General features: G+C 45.0%; 2 protein-coding genes across 6 annotated transcripts; one reads left to right on the forward strand and one right to left on the reverse strand.

The window, feature by feature from the left end:
- Nucleotides 1-594: 594 nt before the first annotated feature.
- LOC117003234 (fatty acid hydroxylase domain-containing protein 2-like) lies at nt 595-18,856 on the reverse strand. 5 transcript variants are annotated; one of them, XM_033073007.2, is made up of 11 exons: nt 18,689-18,856; nt 15,077-15,188; nt 12,469-12,533; nt 11,338-11,385; nt 9,018-9,109; nt 8,821-8,918; nt 8,007-8,128; nt 7,484-7,689; nt 6,525-6,630; nt 5,368-5,534; nt 595-4,484 (listed from the first exon to the last, which is right to left on the reverse strand). In XM_033073007.2, exons 4-11 carry the CDS (start codon nt 11,383-11,385, stop codon nt 4,328-4,330), a joined length of 996 nt encoding a protein of 331 aa, XP_032928898.1. In that variant the 5' UTR covers nt 12,469-12,533; nt 15,077-15,188; nt 18,689-18,856; the 3' UTR covers nt 595-4,327. The 5 variants fall into 5 exon arrangements, with proteins under 5 accessions (XP_032928898.1, XP_032928895.1, XP_032928897.1 ...); XM_033073004.2 differs by having other exon boundaries at nt 15,077-15,197; XM_033073006.2 differs by having other exon boundaries at nt 16,391-18,856.
- Nucleotides 18,857-19,130: 274 nt separating this feature from the next.
- On the forward strand, nt 19,131-27,007 carry LOC117003602 (CCR4-NOT transcription complex subunit 8). Its single transcript, XM_033073608.1, has 7 exons — nt 19,131-19,215; nt 20,499-20,698; nt 21,914-22,107; nt 23,543-23,704; nt 24,452-24,596; nt 25,254-25,364; nt 25,674-27,007. The coding sequence occupies exons 2-7, from the start codon at nt 20,582-20,584 to the stop codon at nt 25,821-25,823; spliced, it is 879 nt and encodes a 292-aa protein (XP_032929499.1). The 5' UTR covers nt 19,131-19,215; nt 20,499-20,581; the 3' UTR covers nt 25,824-27,007.
- Nucleotides 27,008-27,133: the final 126 nt, after the last annotated feature.

Genomic DNA, 27,133 nt, shown 5'->3' on the forward strand with positions numbered 1-27,133 from the left:
CCTTCTGTTGCCCTCTCTGCAAAGTCACCAGCTGGTACTGAACGATGTTTTCCCAAGGGATCCAGTTGAGCCTGAGCTGTATTTCACAGCTGGAAGGAGTCATCTCTCCAGGGCCGTCCTTGTGTGGCTGCAGGGTGGGTGGGTGGGTGAGAGCAGCCAGGAACTGAGAGCAGGAGCAAGAGGGGAAGCACGGCCAAGCTGTCCATCAGCAAGGGGCTGTGGGTGCTTGTGGGGCCCTGGCTGAGGCCATCACTTCCCAAACTGACACTGCCTCCAGAACGCTGCTGTGATGGGGGCAGGGGGGCTGGTCTGGGTGGGGTGGCTTTGTGAACTGCTGCTAGAATCAAAAGCACAGCTGGGTTTGAGAGGCTGGGGAGCTGCTGCTTGGCTGTTTGCTGGTGATCCTGCCCTGGTTGGTGCACCCCTGCCATGTCACCCTGCAGCTGGTACCGCTCACACCTGATCACAGCCCACCCAAGGCTGTGGATCTCCGTTATGGCAGCAGTGCTCTGGGGTTGTGGGGTGGGAACTGGGCAAGATGGGCAAAAGTAACACTTGTACAGTGCTGTGGCCGTGACTGTTATCTCTGGATTTCCCCTCTTGTGAGCTGGAGTCAGATCTCTAAGGTTACCTATATAGGAGGGTTTGTCCCTGATTTGGGAAGGAGGAGGCTGGAGAGTCGATCAAGGGCATTGTAGATGTGTTGCTGGTTGATTGCAAGTGGAGGCAGGTCTGGATGTGCCACAGGTGCTCCTTGCTGCTGTGTCTGTGCTCCTTTCATTGGCATGTTCTCTCTTGAAGCCAATTGTCTGCATTTTAGCAACAAATTCATAGGAAATGGGGAGGGATGAGCTGCTGCTATGGAGTTGTTGCTTGTAGAGCAGACTGTGGAATTGCTTGGGTTGTAGAAGAGGTAGGACATTTTCCAGAGAATTTCCCAAAATATTGATTTTTGAATAATTTTTAATTTCTGATCCTGAGGTTCTAGCCTTGGCGTGGAAGTGTTTTCCCTCCCCCCTCTGCCAAGTCAGTGGTTTGTCACATCAGTGTGTGCACCCAGGGGAAGGTGGGTCAGAAGAGCAACCCCAGTGGTCCCAGTGCCCTCAGCTCTGTGGACCGTGTGCCTTGTTTTGCTGTCTGTGGGACAGCAGTGGGCAGGACAGAGCAAAGATGGATGGGACAGCCTGAGGCAGCTGCTGCTCGCTCTCACCTGCCTTCCTGCAGGGAAGGGAACACAGAACCATTCCCTCCTGCTCCATGCTGGGGCAGTGCTGGCAGAGGGCAGGAGCTCCCTGGTACATGGTCCATGCCCGGCTGGGTCAGCAGCGAGGCTCTTGTCCCCACTGAGTGAAGGGACAGCTGTCCAGGGGAGGTCTGCATTTGAGGAAGCTCTGCAGAGGAGGGAGTTAGGCCTTGCTTGTAGTTCGGATGCTTCACCTCCACCATGTGTTGTGTGTTTTGGAATTTCAGAGGGTTGAGTGGTTGCAGCCTTGCTCCGGTGAGCGCTGATTGTCCCGCAGCCCGCGAGGGCTGCACGGTGCTGGTGTCCAGCCACTGGCAGAGCCTGGGGGGAGCCCCAGCTGCTTCTGGAAAGGCTGAGGGAGGCTGAGTCAGGGGAGCATTCCTCATCCTGCCCCTCCTCTCAGGAGGACCTCCAGGCTGCTGGAGCTTAGGGCTCCTTGCCAAGGTCAACTTGTCTTTTAGAATGCAGGTGGCTGCAACAGGTACAGAGCTGTGGTGTGGGGTCAGAGTGGAGGTGGAAGGTGTATTTTTGAGGAGGCTTTGTTGCTTTGCCATGCTCATTTGGGAAAAAAAAAGATTTAAAAAGTAATGATGCTGCTGCTGTTTTTGCCTGTCCATCTCTTCTGCTGCCCCCTGGCACCCCTGATGGCGCCTTCTCACTGTAGCCCTTGGGGTCCCTCGAGTTTCGGCACCTGCTCGGGACTGGTCGTTGTACTGTAACAAACTGATGTGTTTAACCTCAGTGTCCTGCCACGTTCCACATGGCAGTGCAGAGGGGGCCTTCTAGCTGTTAATGCCTTTCCAGTTACTTTATCAAAAGGAAAAAAAAAAAAAAAGGAAAACTGTAAATGTAGCAAGCTGTGTTTGCAATGCTTATTGTCTCCTGTCTCCTCTGAGACTGGTTCTGTCACTTGTCACTGTTTGAAATGGATGCTGGGCTCTTCTCGAGAGGGTTGCTACACTCGATGTTAAATGGCTCACTGACTTTTTGAAAGTTTCCAATACAGGTAACAGATAAATGAATTTCTTTCAGTTTTTTTTCTAAGCAAACGTTCATCTCGGTGGCGTGGAGCGGGTGGCTGGAGGGCAGCATTTCCAGGAGTAGTTTACAGTTTCACTTTCTGCAGACACTTGAACATAGGACCGATGTATCTGTGACGAGCACATCCCCTTGGTGGGAAGCTCCAGAGGAGCAGGGAGTGCCCTGGGTGCCAGCTGGCCCCTGTGGAGCGTGCTGGGGTCCCTCCCCACACTGTCCTCCTGCTCTCTCCCCAGGTGTCAGCCCTGCACTGGGGTGGCTTGTGCCAGTGGTGCCCCTCATGGGAGGGGGTGCTTGGCACCACTTGGTCCCTCAAGCCTCCCTGGTGCAGCCCTGCTCCCCGTCTTCCCCCTCACCCCCAGCCTGTCCTGGTCCCACTGGGGTTGGAAACCTTTGGATGTGTGGCTCAGAGACACCCACTGAGCTGCACCCCAGCGAGAGCAGCCTTTCTGCTGCTCGTCTGGAGCTAAAGGGGTCATGGTTCCATGTGCTGGCCCTTCTCAAACCCTGTGTGTCCAACCTCAGCCTTCTGTTTCCCAAAACTAGAGAGTGTGTGCAACCTTCTTCAGCTGCATTTATAATAGAGACAAACTTAAAATGACTCATCACAGACCATGTATCACTTGGGAGGAAAATCCTGTTAATACGGCCCGCTGTACATGATCCATCTCTGTTGATAGTACATAATCTTTGACCCATGTGCTAGGATCATCACATATAAAAGGAAAAGAGAAAAATGTAAAATACTTGAATGAGAGCTTGTATTATAACATTAATATTATTCAGAGTATCTGCTTTCTAGGCTGATGTGATTCATTATTCTAGTAATGCTTTAGTCCTTTGTAATTTGTGGTAATTATGCTTTTTCCTTTTTAATACAAAAAAAATGTATAAAAATAAAAAGTTCAAAAGACAGTGGTGCCTGGGTTTTCTGTTCTGCTGACTTGCCCTCTGCAGGGAACTGCAGATGGGTGACTGGGCTGGATTCATCCAGGTGCAGTTCTGGGGACTTGAGATGAGCAGGGGCAGTGACTTTGGTTGCAGAGGTAGAGCTGGGGTGACCAATGGTCAGTGCAGCACAGGCCAGCCCTGTTCCTCGAGGGGCTGCTCTAGTACTGGGGAGAAATGGGGTGGTTTTTTTTCCAGCCCCCAGGCAGGACTGAGACTTAGGAAGATCCCTGAGAGAATTCAGTGTGTCTTGAATGGTCTGTGGGTGCTAAGGAGTGTGCATATTGTTCTGGGGGCCATTTTCTTGGGTCTTTTCTTGGAGGGGTTCCTTACAGCTCAGGACAGCAGGGACTCTGCTTTCCTTGGAAAATCTCTGTAATTGATCAGCATTTTGGCTGTCTCAGAGGGGAGGCTCAGCAGGAGGAGGTGATGCCATGAAGCACTTCAGCTCCCAGCTCTGCTTCCCTGTCCCATGAGGGGAAATTCCCTTGGTGTGCAGCTGTTTGTGGAGCAGTGATGAGGCTGTGGCAGCCCCAGTTCAGCCCTGTACTCACCTCCCGTGTATCAAAACTGCTCACAGCAAGTCAGGCCCTTGTTGCCTGTGTGGGGGAGACTTTCTAAGCTGTGGCCCCAGAGATTTTCCACGGAGTTGCAATCCTGTGTCCCAGGTGCTCTGAGTCACAAAAACTGATTTTAATTGTATCACATATAGATGGAATGACTTTGATGTTTCTATAGAGTGAGTGCCAACAAGAGAGGCCAAATCCTCACCTCTGATGCTAACACCTTAATAATAGTAACACTGAGCCATGTGGCCCAGAACACACCTGGCTCATACACAGGCAGCTGGTACCAAGGGACAGTGCAAGTAACAGAGAAACAAACCATTAAATTTTAAAAATAGATTTCTAGAGCAGGTTTTTTTTTGGTGTCTCAGATAGAAAACAATGGCAGCAAAAGTGCAGTCGTTTCAAGCAGCATATTTAACTTCAGTTTCATGTTTTGTTAGGTGTGGACAAGAACTTCTTTCCTGATTAAAATACTATTTGGCATAAATCATTGTCTCTCATTCTGCAGGGCAAGAGCTGCTGGGCTGGTTCACTCATCTTTCTTGGGTGGATCAGGGATGCTTTCAGAGAGCGGCGTGAGGCTGAGCAGGACCTTGTGTCTCTCGAAGGCTTTGGACTGTCTGAACATTTTGTCTGTGCCATGCAGAAAATCCAGCACTCCCAGCACTCCATAGCACTGGTTGAACCTGAGAACCAGAGATAAACATCACTGGAAGTTACTGAGGTTACCTTGCCCTTCCTCTCTCCATTCCTTTCTGAGCCCTGCTAATCTGTCCATGGGCTTTCTGCTGCACCAGTCTCCCTGGCAGCTCTGTCCAACCTCAAACTCTGAGTGAACCTTGTGCAGCTTCTCTCTGGTGCCATCACTGCCCATAAACGGTGGCACTGAGCAGCAGCTGTTTCTCTGGGCAGCTCAGAGCTGTGGGAGCATTGGACACCCACGCTGCCATGCCCCATGTGCTCTCAAGACCTGGCTGTCCTGGGCTGTGGTGCAGGTGTGCGTCCAGCTGTCTCAGCTCTGCAGTGATCCCTGTCCTGGCATGTGGTGACTGAACTGTCCTCTGGGCTGGTTCTGCAGCAGGGGCAGACGTTTCTGGGGAGTATGTCTGAATGCAACGCCCACTGGGAGATGGGAATGTCTCTCCACTGCTCAGGTATGTATCCTTGAACAGTCTGCTGCAGCTGCTCCCTCTGCAGCACAGCAGGCTGAGAATCTCTGTCAGGAAGGGTTAATGGTGATTGCCTGGGCACAGTGTAATCTGATCAATGTTACTAATCCCAGTGTATGGGAGAGGGACAGACAGGCAGGCTCACTAATTTCACCTGTGTGACTTGCCCTTGCTCTGTCTAGATCACATGAAGTGTATTCTGAACTTCTAGGAAGAACCTTGCAGAGAACTGGAATCCCTTGAAATCCCTCTTTAACTGCTCTCAGGTGAACTGGAGAGCTGCTCTGGTGTGTGTCAGGCAAACCCACTTTACCCTCAGAAAGGAGCTTTCCCTGTCAGAGGTGCCAGGGCACAGGCAGGAGGGACAGGAGAATGGAAGCTGAGCAGTGCCCAGACATACTTGAGGTGGTGGAAGTCGTGGAACTCTGGAGATGGCAGGAGGGGCAGGTGGTAGCCACAGTGAGAAATGCTTGTTGTTACCAGAGCAATGGAGAACCATGCTGAGATTGAAACAATATGAGATCCCATGATCATCGGGCCAGTCATCACAGGCAGAGTGTTGGAGACCTGGAAATGAGAAGAAACTACTTCATTAATGGGTCCACAACAAGCAGACTCTTCCCTAGGAGCTGAATGATCACCTGGTGATCCGTGTTTGTTTTGTGCAAACGAACAAAGGGAAGATCCCTCTGCAAACACCTTACTAAAGTTATACAATCATCCAAAAAGTAATAACAGAGGTAAGAGAGTTCTGCTACTGCAAACCTTCCTAAGTGTGCAGAAGTCAGGCATGTCACCAAACCGTGGGTGAGGACAGCGTGATTCCAGTAAATCACCCTGGAGTCTGAGGTGTGAATTTCAGCTTCACCTTGGAATAATCCTGAAGCTGCTCTTGGGAAACCTCACCGTGAAAGGACATGGCCTGCAGACACACAGAGCAATGTGACAAACCCTGCTGTGTCATTTCACTGTGTCCTGCCTGTGGCACAAATGGGCTGCCCAGACCCAGCTGTGTGCCCCAGCACAGCTCAGCTGGGCTCCTCATTGTGCTGTCCAGTGTCTGCTGGGGAGACTCTCAGAGCTGATGCTGCAGCCCATGACTATTGCTAACAGGAGATAGAATTTTTAAGTGGAATCTTTTGAAGGTGGGATGTGTTTTCCTGAGAAATCTCAGCTGGAGGAGTGTTGAGATACATTCCTTGCAACGCTGATGCCAGCACAAAAATCCTGACAGATTCCAAGTCCACACAATCACTCAGGCTGTGTGTCATATCTCTTGCTGAAAGCACTGTCTGTGCTCCCAGTCCTCCTGGGGCTCATGGGAAGCCCTGTCCAGTCATGGAGGCCTTGCATCTGTGCTCTGAAAGCTGCTGAGTCCAATATAAACAATTACTGCAACCCTCCTAGAGCGGAGCTTCTTGGCAATGCAGCTCAGTGTCCTCTTCCTAAGGAAAAAGCCTCTAAGAGCATATTTACTTCTCTTCCCATTCCACCTCATCCCATAGAAATCCCACTGCACACAGCAACTGGAGGATGACCATGGCAGGATCCACTTACTATGTGTTCTATTGGGTGAGCATAGATGGAGACCACACCGATGGGGGCTGTCCACTCGTGGTGCTTCTTGTGAATGTGCTTATACAGCACTGGGTGGTGAACAAGCCTAGGTAAACAGAGAAAGGCAGGTTTTGAGCTCTGCAAAAAAGGAGTCACAGAACACAATTTCTGCAGGGCACTTAGCATAAAGATTTCAGAGCAGCTGGAAATAAGAGTGTAGGACTCCTTGATTCCTTTGCTCTCTTTGTACTGAGCCTTTATTCCATTAATATGTCTGCTGACTGATGTTAAACTCAGTCCAGATAAATCCCATAAATCACAGTCCCTGGATTACTTATTTATTCAAATCTGGGAATACTATTTAGGGGAAGACTCACTGTTCTGACTTTTTCTACTGGCAACTGTCAAAGAATCAGAATTTTCAGTTTCATGGATCCTTTGTAAAAAACGGCATTTACATTTTTTGGGTGCATTTGTCCTAAAGGGAAACCTACAGATTTCTGAGTACTGTGCTTGCTTCACTTCTTTTGTCTTGCTTGCTTTAGTTCTGTCTCTAATATTGGTGTCAGTGTTTGGAAATCCTGCAGTGCTGGGAGTCAGGTGCTGTACAAGGGAACAGAGATCAGTCACTGACCTTTGAGATTTTTGTGTTTCAGGACAGTCTTATTCTTTTCAAAGAATGCTGGGTTACAGATTCTGTGTAAAACTGCCTATTTTGTTTCTTACTTAGCTTTTAAGCTGTTCTACCTTTAAAATTCTACCCATTTTTATTTACTACAGTTACTGGCAGCACCAAGGCCTCATGTTGTGAGAGTGGATTTTACAGGACCTGTAAAATTTCCCATATAAATACAAAATTGCTGGAACAGAGGGATGAGGATTTTTGCTCTTGTAGGGTATGAATATAAGCTTAAAGGCAAGGAGGAAAATCAAGAGTCCTGTTCCTGTGTTCAGCTCACCTGTGTGAATAATAGAAGAGAATTTCCTCTACTACAGTAAAAATGCTTAGCTCCACAAGAAACCACTGGAAGGTTGGCAATTCCTTGCTGAAGGTGGTGTCCCACCATTTCATGATGTAGAACATGGGCACAAGCATGGGAAAGGAGATAAAGAACTGATTAGCCAGCGCTGTGTAGATGGCTTTCCACAGTTTCTTTGTGTCCACCTGCAAAACAGAAGTCAGGACTTGAGGCTAAGAAAGAAGCAATGCAGTTCTAGTTGGAAGGATGAAAAGCTTTAAGATTTTTAGGCAGTTAGTTTTGGGATCAGCTCTTCAACAATCAGTCAGTGCAGATCTACTCAGTAGCCTCATAACAGGATCTGCCTTCCTCCCTGCAGTGGGTGTACAAGACTTGGCTTGATCCTCCTGGAATCCTATCTGGTTGCAAGAGAAAAGCATAACAGGTTCTTCTCCCCATTCCTGGCCTAAGAGATTGCAGGAGGTGTTTAGTCAGCAGAAAAGGCAGAGTAAGAAGTACTTACAGGATCATTCTTGCCCAGCTGAATGCGATAGCGAGTTATGAAAGTTGGCTTTCCTGTTATATCAGCCACCAGAAGGATTCCATTGAAGCCCCAGAAAGCAAGTGCAGGCACCAATGCAGCCCCTGTGGCATGAGGAAAGGGCAGACATGTTTGAATGAATTGGGAACAATGGCTAAATCAGAAACAAAATACACTGGCACAGTACCCAGAGGACCTTGCTGGGGCCCAGATGTGCCAAGTGTGTGTCCCCTGCCCCAAAATGTTTTAAAATGGAATGGGGCTAAGTTCTGACATCCAGGTAAGATCAAAGAATGGGAAGGAGGTTAGAGCAGACAAATGTCTCAGAGGTTGAAACTTGACCTAACTGAAGCTAAGAAAAGACTTTTCTGTGTGGCAGGGAGGTCTCTGTTGCTTTTAAATGCAAGCAGGATAAGTTTGAGTTGGTCTCTAGGACCTTGCAAGGTCCCTACCAGTTCTGTTCACGAGCTGCTAATCACAAAAAAGAGTTTTGTACTACAGCAAGAGTAGAATTCACTACATTTACTTATGTTTTTAGTAATTAGTTCTACTGAGTAATTCAATTCTCACAGGAGCAAAAGTGTCTTCACAGGGAAGCCACTTAAGCAGCAGCAAAAAGATCAGATTTTTAATGTGTACAGGGTTCTGATGGCGACCCCATCCAAAAGCAGAACATGAGCTGTGGTACCTTCCAAGCCAGTGCTTGTCAGTGGGAGGATTAGTGAGTTTTGTCCATGTCTCCCTTTTATATGTAATACATGGCTGATTTCTCCTGAGAAGCATTGTTAAAACTCACCAATGAGGAAGATTGTCCACTCATCTCCCTCCATATAATCGTAGAACTCCAACCATGCTGTTTGCCAGAAATTGCCTAAAGTTACATTCTGCATAAACCTGTGGGAATAACAGTGCTTGGTTGCTCATCTTTCATCCACTTTTCCCCCTTTCCATAGAAAAGCTTCTCCTCAAGCTGCTTTGTTTGAACATTCTTACCAAGAAGCAGAGTTCACTAAGGCAGTGAACAGGAGCAGGCCTGTACTGAAGACGTAGGCACTGATCCTCAAGGCATGTGAGAGCTTCTTTCCCTGTGAGAAGCAACAAGAGTAAGCACATGCTGCTGTGTCCTGCCCTGGCATTTTTGGTATTTGAAATGATGAAGGCAGTCCTGTGATGGCCTGTTTGCTTCACACACACTCTGAAGAACACAATAACAAAGCTGTTGTGGGATATTATCCATCTGTCATGCTTACAAGACCTGCATGACTGATGTGGAATTTCTCTGGAATAACCAAAGGGAGAAGAAAGGACCACTCACGTTTTCCCTCTGTTTTTATTTGGCATGCTGCCAAATGTTGTACCTGGAGGGCTGTAACTCCAGGGGTTGCTGGATAACTCAGAACAGTAGGAAAGGAACACTGGACAGGAAGGAATGGTACTCCATCTCAGCACCTCCCTCCCTCAGTGTTTTCTCCCCACAGCAGTCAAGAACTGCTGTGCTCAGATGACCTGATTAACAGGAATAAGTATATTATAAAAGCAGTATTCAATATATTTGAATATTTAAATATGCAAAACAAAGTTGTTTAGCAAATATACAACAAATTTATATTTAACGATCTGTCTTTTACAGTAGTCCAAGTTGGAATTGATTCTGGAGTGCAATTAATTTGGGTTTTGTGAGTGAATATGAATTATATCTATTTGCAGTGTAAATGTTTTTTAAAAAATCAATGCAATAGTGTAATAACCAGCTACTGTCTTCTTCATTCCCCTGTCCTTCCTGTTTTTTTAACTGTTGTGTTGTCCTGCACAAACAAACAGTGAACACAGTGTGACTCATAGCTGCTGTCCTGCTCACCTCCTGTCAGAGAGGACAAACAAGAGAGGCAGCTCTGAGAAATGCCAAATGCAGGTGCTTTAGGATAATGCAATATAAAGGAATCCTCTTTACATGGCTTTTACATTCTGTAACAGCTACAGAACATGAAATGTGACCCAGGACTTACAAGCAATATTTATTTGTCCCAGGACAGAACTTTGCTCATTAGGACTAAAACATTCACTGTTAAAACAAACAACCAACCATTTCTCCCTATCACCTCTTTTTTTTTTTTAATTGAAAAATCAGATAGGGAGGAAGAAACTGGCAGGACTCTTGCCCTATAGTTGGGTATTTGTGAACCCTAAGATTTATATGAGAGCAGTGCAATCAACTGCCACTGTTATCACTGGGGGTACTGAAGTGCAAATGCCAGGCTGGCAAAAGCCTCTCCTCCAGCAACAGATAGTGCCTGCTGGATCCTGGACCAGGGATTTGCTCCCTTAGCAGTTTCATACTTCCAGCTGCATCCATGTTATGCTCCACATATGCTGATGTAAGATTTTCTCAGTCTTTACCATCACTTACATATTCTTTAGAAAAAAAAAGGTTACAGAAGCTATAGAAAGCTTTGAGTTTTTTAACAGACTCATATCCTATAAATCATTTTTCTCCTGGGATGAAGAGCATACCAAACAAAAATTTTCTCTTGCAAGTGTCAGAATTTCCAGTTAGCCCAAATAAGGTTTCAGTTGCTTATACATTCTCCAGCTCAAGAGTTTCAAACCTCAGTTTAAACTCCTAATACTCACAGACACTGTGCATGTCCTGCTTTGAGACAGGACAAAGAGGAACTAAAGTTCAGCACTTCAGCTATTTTAACAGCCCTTTGGCTAGAAACTGTCCTGTTTTGAGGCTGTGTTTTTATTGCATGTGATGAAGTGATTACATTAATCCCACACAATATAATTACATGAGATGCAGAAGTAGAGAAGTTTACATAGGAAAAAATCTTGTTCATCAAGTCCAAGTGCTTAATACCCTGTTTGTCCTCATGCCAACAGCTACAGCACAGTAGTTTCCAAACCAATTCACAAATTGCTTGAGTTCTTGCTCTTAAAGTGCTTGTAGAAGGTGGCAAATTCCCTAAGTGCAGAACAGGGTAAGTGCTGGCAAGGTAAAGAGACTGGGGCACACCAGGTGGCAATAAGAGTTTAGCAGGACCACTCTGATGAGGTGGCACAGCTTCTGGTTATGGGGGACTGTGGTTCTTGCCAAGCCAGAAAAGATAACAGGTCCTTCCCCACTTGCTGCTGTAGCTGCAGTCCACTGAAAGGGAAAAATGCTGGGGAACTGTTGCTTTAGTGATAAGAGGTGAGCTCCTAAGAATGCTAAAATGATCAGAATGAGGATGTGTCTGTCACTTCTCTTAGAAGGTGATTACACAATTCAGCCTTCCAAAGCACCTGCATGATGATGAGCTTGAGCCTTTACCTGCTTCTGCAGCTCAGCAGAGGAGGAATATCCAGAGTCTGCTTCCATCTGAAATAAAAGGTGATTTCAGTAAGTGAACCTTGTCCAGCTGGAGAGTGGCAGAATATGATGCTGACAACAGCAAACCCCCTCCACCTGCAGTTCAGAGGTAAAAGTGTAAAATATTTACTCTGTGCCATGTCCTGTCCTGCTCCATCCTTCGTGTGATGGCCATGGAGCAAAGCTGAGCTTTTCAGAAGAAAATTGCCTTTATTTCCTGAGGAGTTAGTAGTGTCCCAGAAGATTAACAGGGATGCAAGGATAACAAAGAAAAATGGGAGAACAGCCAAAACCAAAGCTTTTGATTGTGTCACTGGTGTGTTGTGGCAATACTTCCTCCCTTGATCTGGCCCAGGAACACACTGCAGCACCCAGCAGCTACTCCAGCCCTTCCCAGGCTGTAAGGAAACAATAATCTGGGACATATGTTCTTCCATAATGACAACATGCAATTAAACAAACAGGGATGAAAACAAAGTGAGTTTGTGCCACAGAGAATAGAGCCCTACAGGCTTCACTCAAACTCTGAGTGACAGTTTAAGAGCACAGTAAGAAAATCATCTTTGCTTCAAGTCCTGCTACAGACACTTAGAGGATTAAAGTCCTAAATGGGCATGTGGCCATCTCATAATGAATCTCTCACCATTTAGCTCTGCTTGAACATTTGTTGATTGTTTCTTTAAAAGAAATTTTAAAAATAAATCAAACCCAAGGTGTGAGTAGCTGCTGGGGCTTCACTGCCTGTATTTCAGGCCATGTTCAGGCTGTCCTAGGGATTACTGCATAGCTGTTTTTATATTTCTGCAGTCTTATCATCAAATATAATTAGCAAAAGTTAACAAAACATTTCTTAATGTTTTCTTGGTTTCACATGGTCTTTAAGAACAAACACACAGCTTCTAATAATATGACAGCCAGATTACTGAGGATTGCAGAATTTAATCCATTTTGTTTTTCCTACTCAGCAGAATATTCAAGCACAGGCAAACTGCTACCTAAAGTACAAAGGCAAGCACAGAGAAGGTTCAAAGGTCCCTGTCTAGGGTACAAACAGTTGGAAATTTCCTCATTAGGAAGATGATATTCTATTACCTTGATGATGGAGGGAAGCCTCTTGGGAGTACTCTTCTTGCAGTGTTTCAGAAAGGAGGAATAAACTGTCAAAAAGAAATCCTGTGTTAGTCAGGAGGTTTAGATTTGAAATTACAGCCTTCTGGGTATGTTCTTACAAATACAACTCTGTTTAGTTACAGGTGTTCCCAGCTCTGTTACATTACATATTAGTATGCAGGTAAAAGGGCATGAGACAGAAAAATTAGACATCTTCTTCCTGCTTACTCACAGACACAAAAGAGCAAGGCCAACCCACCACAACACACCACCCACTTTAGTGGAAGAAATTGATGTTAGAAAGTTCTGAGAAAGAAAAAAAAAAAGTAAGGCAAAAAGGGATTTGAAACTTGAAACCCTGAGGCCAACTCCCAACCCTGTATTTCAACTAGGGTTGGATGTACTCCTATGGGAAATGCTAAGTTTTGGTAGTAGTCTTAAAACAGAAACCAAATCCAAGTTCTCTTTGTCTCCCTCAGCTAAAAAAGGTGGTGTGAGAGGTGCCTAAGGTGCTATTGCTTAAAGTGAGAATGTGATGGGGAACCTGCAGTGTCCCAGGGCTTCTGGTCCTTCCCCAGACACAGAACTCCTCACCACTGCAATTTGTGAGCTACCACAGCCAGTCTGTGGGATTTTCTTTTCCTCTCATATATTGTTTGCCAACCACATCTTTATTGATAAAATACAGTTGAACTCTTAATATATCTGATGAGGAACACCCATAAGAAACAACCAAAAATAACCTGCTAGCCTGAAGAGAACAGCAGAAATAGCATGCCACAGGACAAATTTAAATGGATCTTAATTTTTAAAAGATCTTCTAATCATGTCCATTATGTAACATCTACTAAGTGCCCATCTTGTCACACAGGTCCTTTCAGGCCAGGTGTGGCCACTGCCTCCAGGAAAACATACTAAAGCCTGAAATAAGTAAGGCTTGAATAATCCATTCCTTTGAGGCTTTGCTCCATTCCAGCTTTCTTAACAGGTTGTTCAAAGCCTTGAACAGTTGAGTGTCTGCACAGAGGGAGATTTCACAGCTTCTCTAGGAAATCAGTTCCAGTATTTGACAACCTTCACTGTAATTTTTTCCCACTTGGAATTTTTTTTTTTGTTATAATAAGAGTTAGAACCAAAAAAATCAGGCTGTGCACATCCTATCTTTTACAACCACCCAGTAAGGAGCTGAAAAGAGCAATATCCAATTATTCTGCTGGGACAGTAAATAGTGCTGGCCACAGTTTTCTGTGGTTAAAGAGATTATTCTGCTCTGATGACTTGGTAGCAGACATTAGATTAGGAGAGGAAGATTGGAAAGAGTAGCCTCACTGAGCTGGAAGGCTGATGCTCCAGAGGTTGCTCCATCCAGCAGTGCTGACTCAAACCTGCTGAAGCTTTGCATGCAAAGAGCTCCAGAGCACAGCACTGTAGAAAATGTGACTCTGCTTTGAGTTTTTAGAAGGAGCTATTACTTGACTGAGCCACAAATTCTGTCCATTTAGGAAAGCGTTAAAATTACAATTACATTTCTAGTATTCTTTTTAAAATAATCCATTTATGACAGAAGGCTGGCTTGGGCAAAGATTTCCAGTTCAAAGCAGAGCTGCCATATCTGCTTACTCTCTGTTTCAGAACACTGCCTTTATTAAGCCACTTTTCAGGATAAAATTTTACATTATTTACATTAAACCCAGAAAAATTTGGATATAGTAGGTTTTCCCCAACATCTCATTACCTACTCCCTTTTTATTGTGTCTCTCCTGATTCAGAATACAACCAAATACATTAAAAAACCATTCATGTAACCATGGCTGTTTCAGCAAACAAAAAAGCCATTCAGCTGCTTGGCACTGCTCTCATGCTGGCATATTTTACAGCCCCAAATGAACCACTGAAGCTCTCAGCTGCCTGCAGCTATTTCCAAACATCAGTTAGAACTAGGACTGCTTTAAAAAAAAAGTTCCTTTCCAGTTATTTCGAATTAGTTAACACAAAATTTGATCCAAAGCAAATTCTCAATCCTAGAGTAAAGTAATTGCTTTTCCAATCAGTCTCTTGACATTAAAGGGGAAACATACACCTGTCAAACAAGAATTCTAATACATTTTTTATATTATTATTTCCATGTATAACTTAATTTGCCCAACAACTGTTCATTAAGTTACAGATCTTGTTTTCACTGAATTTTCCTAACGTGAATTTTTCCTCTTAAAGTAGTTTTAAAATGCTCAACACAATCTGAGTATAATCTGAAAAAAACCCCAAAACTGCTGTATTTTTCACATTTTTTTAACATGTTTAACATTATTATTTATGCCCCATGCCTGCTTTTCTCTTTTATTTCATTTTGCCTCAAGCTGAGGCAGCACAGGCGCCCTTTCCCTGTACTGCATCCTTCTGCCACCAGCCACTGCATGGCAGGTGCAGCTCAGAACAGCTCCATGTGCTGTGATGGACTGGCTGCCTGTCCCAATTCCTCGTGCCTTCCAGTGGAGTTCTTCACTGAAATCAACCTTTATACAGCACACAGTGGGAGAACAAGGGCTGTGAAATACAGAACATACAGAACAAAAGACACAGGAGCACTTACCTGGTCACCTGAACAGTTGCATATCAGCCACTCTGTGTGGGCAGACCCAGGAGCAGATGTGCTGTTTGATGTCCTACCAAGCACTGCACGCTTTTAGGGGGAGCCTTCGTTCCTAGAAAAGCTGACAATGGACTTCACACAGACACGTTACCTTTTAAGGACTTCCTCAAAGTCTCCACCGTATCTTTTCAAGCTACTACACCCTTGAACTCTGGCTGCCTGTTCTTTGCTCACCTCCTGCTGATGGTAGCCTAGGAGAGGTCCTTTGTGTCTATTCAGAGCCCAGAGTTCAACTCCTCACTTTTCACTACTGCTGTCGAAACTGTATGAGGGTTTATGCAAGGGCAACAGGGGTGTTTCCAAGCAGGAGCTGCCTGTCCCCTCCCAGACAAGTCATGTGAAGCCAGTGCCATGTCACTGTTAGAGCTGGCAGTGTTCCTCGTGTGTATGTGCACACTGTTACTCACTTAAGCACGAGGAATACATCTCTGCAGGCAAGTTTTATTCATCATTGTACCTGAGAATAAAAAAGCCACTGACACCCTAAAGATAAGTAGTTTTTATAATTCACTAGCTCATGGCTGCAACACGAAATAGCTACTGCCCATGCAACTGAATGGGCCAAAGGTTTATTTGTTAAAAGCAGTAAGGGTTACTGTGGAATATGGCAAAAAAACAGCAGTCCAGTTTTCATGCTGTTGTACTAAGTCTAAAAATTGCTCCAACTCTGTTGCTACACAGTGCCCTCAACCAGTCACAGGCCTTGCTTGCATGGGTGAGGTGAAGATACACATAGGTTAGTATGTGCTTGGGTTCAGTTGTCTTTAAACATGATGTTTACAGACCATAAAGTGTGTAATTATGGTATTGCAGAGAGCAAGATGTAATTTACAGCAGCATCGATCTTTCTTATGCAAATGTGGCCCCAATCTGTTACTTAGCCCATACAAAGTGCCCTATTGCAAACTAAGCTCTGAGAATTGAGGGTGTTGCTATCATAACTTTCCTGATCTATTTTTCCACAGGAGGAAAAAACAGAATATCACCTCTGCCTCATAGTTAGTTTTGTTTGCCCTTCACAGGTGAAGCAACACACACTCTTTCTCAGTAACACCTCAAACTACAGAGAGCTCTGCAAGACTGAACAGCCTTTGACACTGTAACTGTTCCCATCATCACCTTCTCTTGCCTAATTCCAGCTATTCCCTGGTCCAGACAGAAGTTGTAATTCTTAGCTGTTGCTATTAATTGGTATTTATCAAACAGAGCAGGCTCAACGGAGAGGAATGTGATTCCTTCGAACTATTTACTCACGTGCAGAGGAAGTGGAAATGAGCATCTCAAGAGAGGGGTGCCATAAGGATAATGTCCTCAGCTGATCTTTGGATTTGAGCTTGCAGGGGGAGGGCTGTTCATCCAACAGCCAATAGTAGGTGACAAGAGTGATTTTCAGACCTCAGAGTTCCTTTTGAACCACTATTCAGCTCCAACATGGATGATCTCTGAAATATTCATACCCATAGGGACAGCTCAGCACATTAGTCATAGGGTTGTAAATGCCAGTGATCTTCTGCTGCAATTTTGTGTCTAGCACAGGTTGTCACTAATTCCTGCCTGCTGGCTGCCCTGTGCTGATGTCTCTACCACAGACTCTCCAATGCTGCTGCAATCTTTGCTGAGCCATTCAAGAAGTCTGATTTCTTCACAGCAAAAAAAGCTTTTTGATCAGACACTTCATATACAATTTTGTTCACTCCCCATGTTTTTTTTAATAGTCACTGGTTGTTTCACTGTTTGAGAGGAACATCAGGGGAAAATCCAGGAAGTATCTTTCAGGGGACTGAACAAGCCCATACTGATAATTCCTCTAAGGCTGAAGAGGAATCTGAACTTGGACACATCACCCACTGCCTAATTGCTGAATTATTACTGAATCATTACTGCCTAATTCCCTGAATTCTGAACCAATTTCTCACCCTCTGCCAGGGCACAGCAGTGGTTGCTGTGGGAGCACGTGGAACAACACAAGGGTGAGGAAAACGTCAATTCACCTTCCAGGATTCCCATAATAAGTTTTCTTGTGGTGCTGTGCCTAAGCTCCAAAAGGCACAACAAGACATGCAGCTCAAGCTGCCCAGTGTGAAAATGCTGAGGTAAAGACTTTTATTTCACCTTATAATGCAGCTCTACACTCATGTGTAGATGTAAGGACTCTTCAAGACCTGCTTTAGAGTGCTGGAGCTGGAGGCAACCTTGGTAACCTCCAAATACAGAAATGATGGGACTTGTTAAAGAGCAGGGTGCTTTTCCCAGCTATTCTGAATCTTTATTAGCCATATCATGTTTGAAAGAAATTCTGATCTCATCAAACAAAACATGAACCCAGGTCTTCCCACAAGGGCTTGCAAACATCCTTGAACAGCTTTTTTTTTAACACACAAATTTTGACACACTACAAATGTAATTTATCACAGGTAATTATTGCCTGCAACACATTTTTATTACAGTACCAAGGCACAGATATTTACACTGGCCCGAGGAGATGCATCCTCCCTTTTCCCCTGGACTCAACATCCCTTCAAGCGCTGGGTTTATGAGCAAGAAAAATTACTCTGAACTCTTTTGGGAAATAAAAATTTAACCTTATATTTACAGGGTAATGTAATTCAGCCTGCTGAATTTACCTGCTAAGAACAGTACAGACTCAACTGACCACGGCAAGAAAGGTGATTACTTTCTGGCAGTGCAGCATATTGCATGTTGCATAAATTATGCAACGGCAGAGACTGCAGAGCTAAGGCAAAAGGGTAACTCTCTATCATCGCTGAAGATAAACTCTGAATCAAAATAATGCTCAATAAAGGGAATGTAATAAGATGCTGACAGCAGCAAGGTCACTTGACACAGCAGCACTTGAAAAACTCTCTTCTTTTTCTAAAGGTAACTTTTCTGCTGAGGCATGAGCATTAAACCTGAGCTGCTGAACAGTGTCTGACATATGAAAGACACCAATATCTGCTTTTCCAGATATTTTGATCAAAATGCTGGGCATGTAGCCAAGATTTAGGGAAAGACTCCCATACGGTGGGCAGACAATCCAGTACCAGAACACATGTATATATAGAGGCACATACCTATTTTACAACAGATACAACCCTGTCCAGAAGGAAAGCAGTCTAAAAGAAAGGAAATACTATCTAAGCTTCATTAATAGACAGGTTTCCAAATGAACTGCCTATCTGCCATCAGCATCAGCCAGCAAAGCAAGTGTTGGCTGCCGTGTTACACAAACAGTAGCTGCTTTACCAGCTACAGCCTTCTGTTGCTAACGTAATTTAAATTCCATTCCTGGAACAGGAGAAGCCAGACTACAAGTCTGCAGGTGTAGTAGGAACTTAAATGACTTCTGTGCCCCTGCAGGAAGAAGCAGAACTTGCTCAAGGAGCTTGATACGCACTACACCGTAGGAGCAAACAGGACCGCACTGGTTCACTCTCTCGGCCTTACAAATCCCCCTGTGGAACCAAACCCTCACCGCACTCCCACCCTGCGCGCCCGTGGCCTGGGAGCCCGGGGGGCTCGGGCCTAACCCGGACCCGGGGACCCCCTCACCTCCCTTTGGTGAGGGAGGGGCGGCCGCTGCTTCTTTCGGGGACGCTCTGCCAGGGCTCGGCGCAGCCCGTGTCCCAAGGGATCGGGGTGCTGGGGGCTCCCCATGCTGGGAGCGCACCCCAGCCCCGGTGGGCGTTATGGCGCCTCTTCCTTCAAGGAGCGGAGGCACCCAGCTCCCTCATCGCTCCCCCCCGCTCGCGGAGTTTGGACTCGCCCGCCGTTAGTAGTGCCGGGGGGGCCTGGGCGAGCCCATTAGCTGCACTGTGGGGGGGCAGGAAGAGGAGAAACACGAGCCGGCCAGGGCTGCACGCATGCCCAGTGCGGGCACCGCGGCCGCGCGCAGTACCGTTCCCGCCCCCTCCCCCGCCCCGTCGCGCGCGCCGCCGGCTCCGCCATCTCTCGCTCTCTCTCGCGAGAGCCAAAGCGGCGCGAGACCCGGAAGCGCCGCCCCTCGCGGCTGGGGGGACTCGGAGCCGTCGCGGTTGCGCGGGGCGAGAGCGGCGCGTCCCGGCCGCGGCTGCCGGGAGGTACCGGGGAGCGGGACGGGCGGGCAGGCAGCGGGACAGGCACTGGGGACGCAGGGCTGGGCTTGGGGATGAGGGGGCGGCGGAGTGGACAGCGGCCCTCCCGCTTTCCGGCTGCGATGAGCCGCGTCCGGCCGCCCCCAGGCTGTGAGGGGGCCCTGAGGTGACCCCGGGCCGGTGACCCGGGCCGGGCTGTGGCGGTGCGCTCGGTCCCTCCCGGTAACTGGTGGCGCAGGGCCCGGCCGTGGGCTGAGGCGGAGCCCCCTTGCAGACGCCTGGGAGCGGTTTCGCCGGTGTTATTGCGGGAAAGGGGCACAGCCGGTGGCTCACCCGAGCTGTGGCACTGCTGACACTGCCGCTGGTTCCGGCTGAAACCCCGCTGCAGTGTGTCCCTGGTTACATCAGAGAAGGACAGAACCCCAGAATGGCTCCGGTTAGAAGGGACCGCAGGGGATCACCTGGTCCAACCTCCTTCCTCAGCCAGGGTCATCCCAGAGCGTACAGCACAGGATTGTGTCCAGACGGCTCTGGAATATCTCCACTGAGGCAGACTCCAAAACCTGTCTCTGCAATCCGTTCCCATGTCCGTCCCTGCACAGTTTTTGCTCATGTTCTTCCTCATGTTCAGGGGAAACTTCCTGTGCATCACTTTCTGCCCCTTGTCTCTCTCTTATCACTTGGCAGCACCAAGATGAGTCCGGTTCCATCTACTTGGCACCCCCCTTTAGATATTCATACCCATTGAAACTTGAGTTAATGAGTGTTCTCTCTAATGCATTCTGTTACTGTGTTTAAACAATTGTCTTCATCATAGAATCACAGAGGGGTTTGGATTGGAGAGGATCTTCAAGATTAACTCATTCCACCCCCCTGCTGTGGGCAGACACACCTTCCACTAGAAGAGGTTGCTCAGAGCTCCATCCAGCCTGGCCCTGAACACTTCCAGGGGTGGGGAAACAGCTGAGGATTAAAGATGAGGATTCACTGCCTGTACATCTTGTGACCAAAGTGTCAAAACTTATGCCAGGAAAAGGAAGATAGGGATAATAATTCTTTGCATAAATAACTGGACTGTTGATTGTGCATCTGCTCTTATATTGTAAACAGATGCTTGAGATTTCATTCAGCATGTTTACAGAAAGTGAGAAAGCAAGAAAGAACTGGTGTAAACTTTAAATGGGTTATTTGAAGGTGAAAATGGAAGTATGACTGACTCCTACAGAGCATTTATTCATATATTACTCTTCCTTCGTTTAAATCATTACTTATTTGTCTCTTTAATGCAGTACCCTGATAAGATTGCACAGCTTGTGATCCTACTCTGTCATTCGAGTTCAGCATCAGCTGCCTTTTTTCTGGTCCCTGCAAGATGCCAGCAGCCCTTGCAGAGAACAGCCAGGTTATCTGTGAAGTATGGGCCAACAACCTGGAGGAAGAGATGAGGAAAATCCGGGAGATTGTTCTGAGTTACAGCTACATTGCCATGGTAAATGTTTTATACTTGTCCTAATTGCCTTCATCAGGGGAATTTTTTGGGTTGTGGACTAAGTTGATTCTTGAGTGAGAAATGATTTCACCTTACCCCCAGTCAAACTGAACTAGAAGAGGTGAAAAAATTAAAAGCTGTTCAGTTGCTTTCCAGAATTTAATGCAAGCAGTGCTGAGTATGGATTGATTGAAAGAAGGGGAAGAGAGAGAACAACTTAAAAGCATGAATTTATTTAATATTTCGCTATTCATAGTGTATCAGTTTGTGCAACAGGAAAATGAAACAAGTCACAATTGAGTTTAAATCCTTATTTTTCCACCAGTGTGTTTGTCCTTTGAATGTTTTTCTCCATTTGATTATAGAAGATGCTGTGGGACTGGAGGTCAAAAGGCCTGCAAGTGACTGCTAGCCAGCTAGGCTGCCTCCTTTCTAATGAGGGCAGATTCTTAGGGAAGAAAAATATTCTGGCTGGAGATAAGACAATATGTTCAGAAAGCTTTGTTTAAGGAGAGAAAAATCTCCTCCAGGTGGGAGGAATCTCCTCCTGCTCTTACAAGTCTGTATCTGCTTGGCAGCACCCCAGTGTGTTAGATAAAGAACTGGTTTTAGCTGTAATGCTGTAAGTTCTGCCAGCTTTGCTTAGGAACACTGAACCTCAAGATATGAAAAGTCCTAATTGGAAGTGTTGCAAAAGACAGGTGCCTCTGTAGAGTGTGTGGGATTTTGGTGCCAAATTCAGCTGTGGAAGTGAATATGATTTTTTTGTTAACATTTGTCAGTGGGAAATGAACTTTTTGCTTCTTTTTAGTCTCACTGAAAGTGTTCTTAGTGACTGTGCTGTAAGAGTAGACTGATAAACCTCTTGGGCAAGGGAGGGATTGTGTCAGTGCGCAGCACTGGGTTTGTTGTGAAAGATTTTGTGTGTAATAAGTAGAAGCTCAGTGACCCAATCTGAGAGTAAAAACAGTGTGGCAGTTTGGTGTTCAGCAAAGATAGCACAGTAATTAGTCACTGCTAAGTTAGAGGTTTCTCATCTAACAGACGGCTGCTGCTGTTGAGGTGTGTTTTGACTGACAGTAGTTTTTGTTAATGTAGGCACTGATTGTTGCTCACAGCAGTGGAGGTTTTCACTGTCTGGACTGTCCTAGCAGAGTGGTAATAATGACTCCTAATAGAATCCATCGTGGAACTCAGTTTTCCCTTCTCTGCCAGGACACAGAGTTCCCCGGAGTTGTTGTCAGGCCGATCGGTGAATTCCGCAGCTCCATAGATTATCAGTACCAGCTCCTCCGCTGCAACGTTGACCTGCTGAAAATTATCCAGCTGGGCCTGACTTTCACAAATGAGAAGGGGGAATATCCTTCTGGCATCAACACCTGGCAGTTCAACTTCAAATTCAACCTCACGTGAGTCTGAGCTTAGCAATAATTTCCTGTTCCTTCTGCTGGAGTGATGCTTTCCTTTGGCAAATACTGGTGTCAGTGTGTTCATTGGTGCTGGCTGGTTCTGAGCAATAAGGATTCAGATTCTAGTACAGACTATGTGGGAATCTATTCTGGATTGTCAGGAGTTAACAGTGTATCTGGAAGTCAAAGCCATGCTAAAATTCTATCCTTTTTACCCTTTCTCTCGGTAATTTTGTGTGCCTTTTTTTCCTGGAACAGTGTTTGAAACTTCATATATATATATACATATATATGTGTAAAATTCCATCTCTTTCTGCTAAAAATAAATGGGTGTGCTGGTCTCATCAAAAAGAAAAAAGACCTCTTTACAAGATCCATGCTTAAGTGTAAGCTGGGATCTAAAAACATGTTACTGCAATCATCACATCTGTTCAGGAGAATGAATCTTGTTAAATGGAGTGTGGCAGTTCTTGTCTCCTCCATACTGTAATATCCTGGGCTGCAGCTGAAACGAGTTTCATTATCCCTTCCCCTATAATTATAAAGATAAACTCAGCATAATTACCACTAGAGCTGTCTGGAAATAAAGAAAGGCTTTATCTGGCAAAACCACATATGTGGAGGAAATTAATCTATTTTTGTGAAACTGTCATTGGAAAGCATTACAAAAATTTGTAGCTACTATGATCATCCAGTTCTTGACCCCAAAAGTTGCACTATTTACTCCACAAATTTGTGAGCCTCTTCCAAGTATTGAAATCAGAGTGAAGTGGTTTTTGTTGTGTGATCACTTCATTTAAATTAGTTATGATATTGGTAGAACTTGGCTCTGTGTGTTTCCTCCCCCTCAAATGACACAAACGAGTAAAGAAGTCAGGTTCCTGCTCAGCTTCTCCACCAAGCACATTGTTCTTGTCCTCCTTCCTGAGTCAAGGATGGTGCAATTCTGTTTACTGTTTACTCTCAGAGATGAAAGTGGAGGTGCTGATAAGGTGGTACTGCTGTGGAGTAAACAGGAAAAATGTAGACAGGAATGATGGTCAGTGCTTTAGAATTTAGAGGATTAAATCTTCCTGTTTGGGAGAACTCCCCTTTCCTCTGGGCCCTCATCTGTGCTTCCCTTCACCTTGCAGAAGGGACATTGTTCAAAACTGTCAGCTTCAGTCCTATGAATGTGGAATCTTTGGAATTTGCACTAGCAATGGAAGTGTTAACTAGTTATGATCACAGAGCAGTTTGTTATGGATGTAGGAGGCTTCAGGACTGGTATTGAAACCGAGTCAGTTTGAATTTTCTGGAGAGACAAATTGGAACCCTATCCAGAAGTATCCTACTGGTTAGTCCAATTCTTGACATAGTGTGGGGAGAATTTTTCTAAAATGAGCTTGTCTTGGCAGTACCCTGAGTGCAAACTTGGTTTTTTTATTTCCTTCAGGGAAGACATGTACTCTCAGGATTCCATAGACCTCCTTGCCAGCTCTGGGCTGCAGTTCCAGAAGCACGAAGAAGAAGGGATTGATACCCTGCATTTTGCTGAGTTGCTAATGACATCTGGGGTTGTCCTCAGTGACAGTGTGAAATGGCTGTCCTTCCACAGGTGGGTCCAGGATGCTCATTGACCCTGTTAAATCTGTCTTTAATTCTCTGCCTTTTCCATGAGGATTGACAGATTTTAAGGAGAAAAATTAGCCGTCCCACAGTTAAAATAAGCTTCAAGATATGAAGGCCAAGTTTAAGAAGTAAGGACACTTCATGGTCTGACTTCTAACAGCTTGTGAATCCTTTTGCTGTTACAGTCTCCCTCTCTGAGAAGCTACAAATTGAAATGTGATTTCTACACTTAGTAAATGCATTGTAAAGTAAGAATTTTGTTTCTTCTTTACAATATTGGTGGTGCTCTGAACTTCCACTTGTGTGGTTAAGACATTTTTCTTGTAGCATTTCAACCAACTTGATTAGGAAGCCTCTGGTCCAACTTGGTATCACAAATGGAAGGACTCACCACCACCTCCTTCTCCCTCAACAGATACTTGCAGAGTTTCCTGCTTTTCTGTATTGCCCTCAGCTACAGAAATGTACAGAGTTGGGAAGAAATGTGTATTCTTCCCAATGGCTTAGCTGTTCCACAAAAGGCTAGTGAAGGCGCTTGGGGAGCATCCCAAAGTCCTCTGTTGACATAGAAAATCAGGATGAGTTCTGGCTGAGATCTAGAGTTTTATGAATATCAAAAAATGTTGAGGCTTGAAAGGCACAGCAAGTAAAATTTTATTGAAAAAAGAGGGACTAGTACCTTGGGTTATAGGTACTGCCTGCTTACCTGATTTCTCTGTGGTTTTGTTTCCAGTGGTTATGACTTTGGCTACATGGTGAAGTTGTTGACAGATTCCAGGTTACCAGAAGAGGAACATGAATTTTTCCATATCTTAAACCTTTTCTTCCCATCTATCTATGATGTGAAGTACTTAATGAAGAGCTGCAAAAACCTCAAGGTACTTTTATCTCCCCAGCAAGCAGGTGATGGGCATTAACTCTGTACATGTACAGGAATACAAGTGGCAAAACTGCTGCATGCGTTGTCTTAAAACTGGAATGTCTGCAAAAGTCAGTAATGACACAGAAGCACTCGAGTCAGTTTGTATCTGATGAATACTGCCCTCCCCAGTTTCAGACTTAGCAATGTGTTTATTATAAAGGGGACATTGCCACAGCCTTCTGATTTGTGTATCAGAGGCTAATTAAAATTCAGCATATTTATGTTTCCTATGCAAGGGTATTTCTTTTGCGTGAAATACTCCATGACTTGATTAAGTAAGAGGTAAGTAAGGGTAAGAGGGTTTAAAGTAATTTATCTATTGAATCACAGCCTTGAGTAAAGGGAGGGAAAGGCCCAGCATGTGTAACCTATGAATATACCCACAATTATCTCAAGTATCTGCAACTGGAGAAGAAAGCACCTAAATTTGAGATGTTATTTATGCACTCTTGAAAAGCATTTCCCCCATATTTCACTCCCAGCTGGAGCGTGCATACTGCTGGGATCTGCATTGGTTCATCATACCCTGTTTGCCCTCATGTTTTGGAGAAATGTGGCAATTTTGGCAAGAGATAGATCTTCCAAAATACAATCTCTTCTGTTCTCTTTGCAGGGTGGCCTTCAGGAAGTGGCAGATCAGCTGGATTTGCAGCGAATTGGACGACAACACCAGGCAGGATCAGACTCTCTTCTCACAGGAATGGCATTTTTCAGAATGAAGGAGGTACTGCAGTGTTCTTCCTTCTCTGCTTCCTGTCCATAAATATCACCTTGTACAAAGTGTTGTTTGTTTTGGTTTGGGATTTTTGAGCCTTGTGGCCGTCACATTTCAAACTGTCAGGAACAGGAATTGCTGATACTGGCACAGACTTGTTCTGTTTACCTGCCTTTCATGTGCTTATTTTAATTTGTACACTCCATCCTGGAGGTGGCTGATTTTAAATGAGCTGTTAATTAACACTGGATGCACTCTGATTTTTAGAGGCACAATTAAACAATACCTGTTTGTCTTCTTTTTGTTTTTAATCTGCAGTTATTTTTTGAGGATACAATTGATGATGCAAAGTATTGCGGACGACTGTATGGCCTCGGCACAGGAGTGGCTCAGAAACAGAATGAAGATGTGGACTCAGCCCAAGAGAAAATGAGCATTTTGGCCATTATCAACAACATGCAACCGTGATGAGCGGTGCCCCTCAGCAGAACATGTTTACCATATTGGCAGCTGCTGTCCTCAACCATTTTCCCTAAACAGTATCTCAAACAAAAAGCATCTCCAGTACACAGGCTGCACCAAGCCTTGCAGTTTTGCTGAAGAGCTGCATTTTCCTTTGAAACCCAGATGAGTTGACTGAATTCCTAATGCCAGCATTTGTGGTTTGCCATATTTTTAATACCAAGGGCAAAGGACAGAATCTACTGTGTATACCTCTGCTTTTTTCCTCTTTATACTGTACAGACTCTGCAAGGAAGATTTACCAGTAGAAAATATTGGGTAGAACTGAGGGTTGGGAAACGCAGTGAAAATGGACGCAGACATGCACACAGATTTGCAGTTTGTGTTTTATAAAGCTTATTTTAAAACTTCTGCATGTTGTGAGGGTGACAACTTCACCTCATGTGTTGCTTATTTTATCTCTGTCTGTGGAAATTGTTCCCTTTGATCACTGCAGAGGTTTGGGAACAGATGAATTAAAAATGATCCTTGCAGCTAAAAATACTCAGAGATTTGCTTTAACAACAGAGGGAATGGAGATTAATGGAGCTGATTTGATCAGCACTCCTTAGTTTCTAATTCTCTGTGTTACTGCTTTGACTCATACTAAGCCTCAGCTTCGTTCTTACGGGTATTAAGGAACTGTTCTGGAAATACATTCAGAGGCCCAAAAGTTCACCTTTGACAGGGGATTGGACCAACACTCTGATTTCAGTTTTCTTCAACTTTAACCGACAAATTTTATTCTTCTGCAACACAGCTAGGTCAGCATGGACAAATATTTTTCCCTCTTCTCCCCCTGCTTCTCCAGCCCCTAATTTTACAATATGCTTATCAGCTAAAACAGGGTTTCTCATTTTTTCCCCTGAGTTTCTGATTTATTTTTTCATTATAAACACCTGAAAAATAGTTAAGAGGATGAAGAACTTGGGATTCTGACTTTGAGAAACATTCTATAGTGTTTTTTTTTTTAACAGCTCTGTAATGACATTTCTTAAAAGAACCCTTTTGGACATGTCAAAGATTTTTAAGACTTTGTCTGGCATTTTGAACAAGCTTAATCCAATATTAGAGTTGAGGTTTAGAGCTGGTATTTGAAATGTTTGTAAAGACTAGTTTTTATTTTTTGTAAAATAAATTTTTTAAACCAGGCTTTGTTTTGGATTTTCCATCAAGCACTAGAATTTCCAGTTGAGGCTTTGGAATCTGAATTTGGGAGATACATGCCTGAACATGCATGATGTGTTCCTGGGGTAGCCTTCAGTAAAATGTCTTTA

The sequence above is a fragment of the Catharus ustulatus genome, chromosome 15 (genome assembly GCF_009819885.2).
Source record: "Catharus ustulatus isolate bCatUst1 chromosome 15, bCatUst1.pri.v2, whole genome shotgun sequence".
Classification (NCBI taxonomy): domain Eukaryota; kingdom Metazoa; phylum Chordata; class Aves; order Passeriformes; family Turdidae; genus Catharus; species Catharus ustulatus.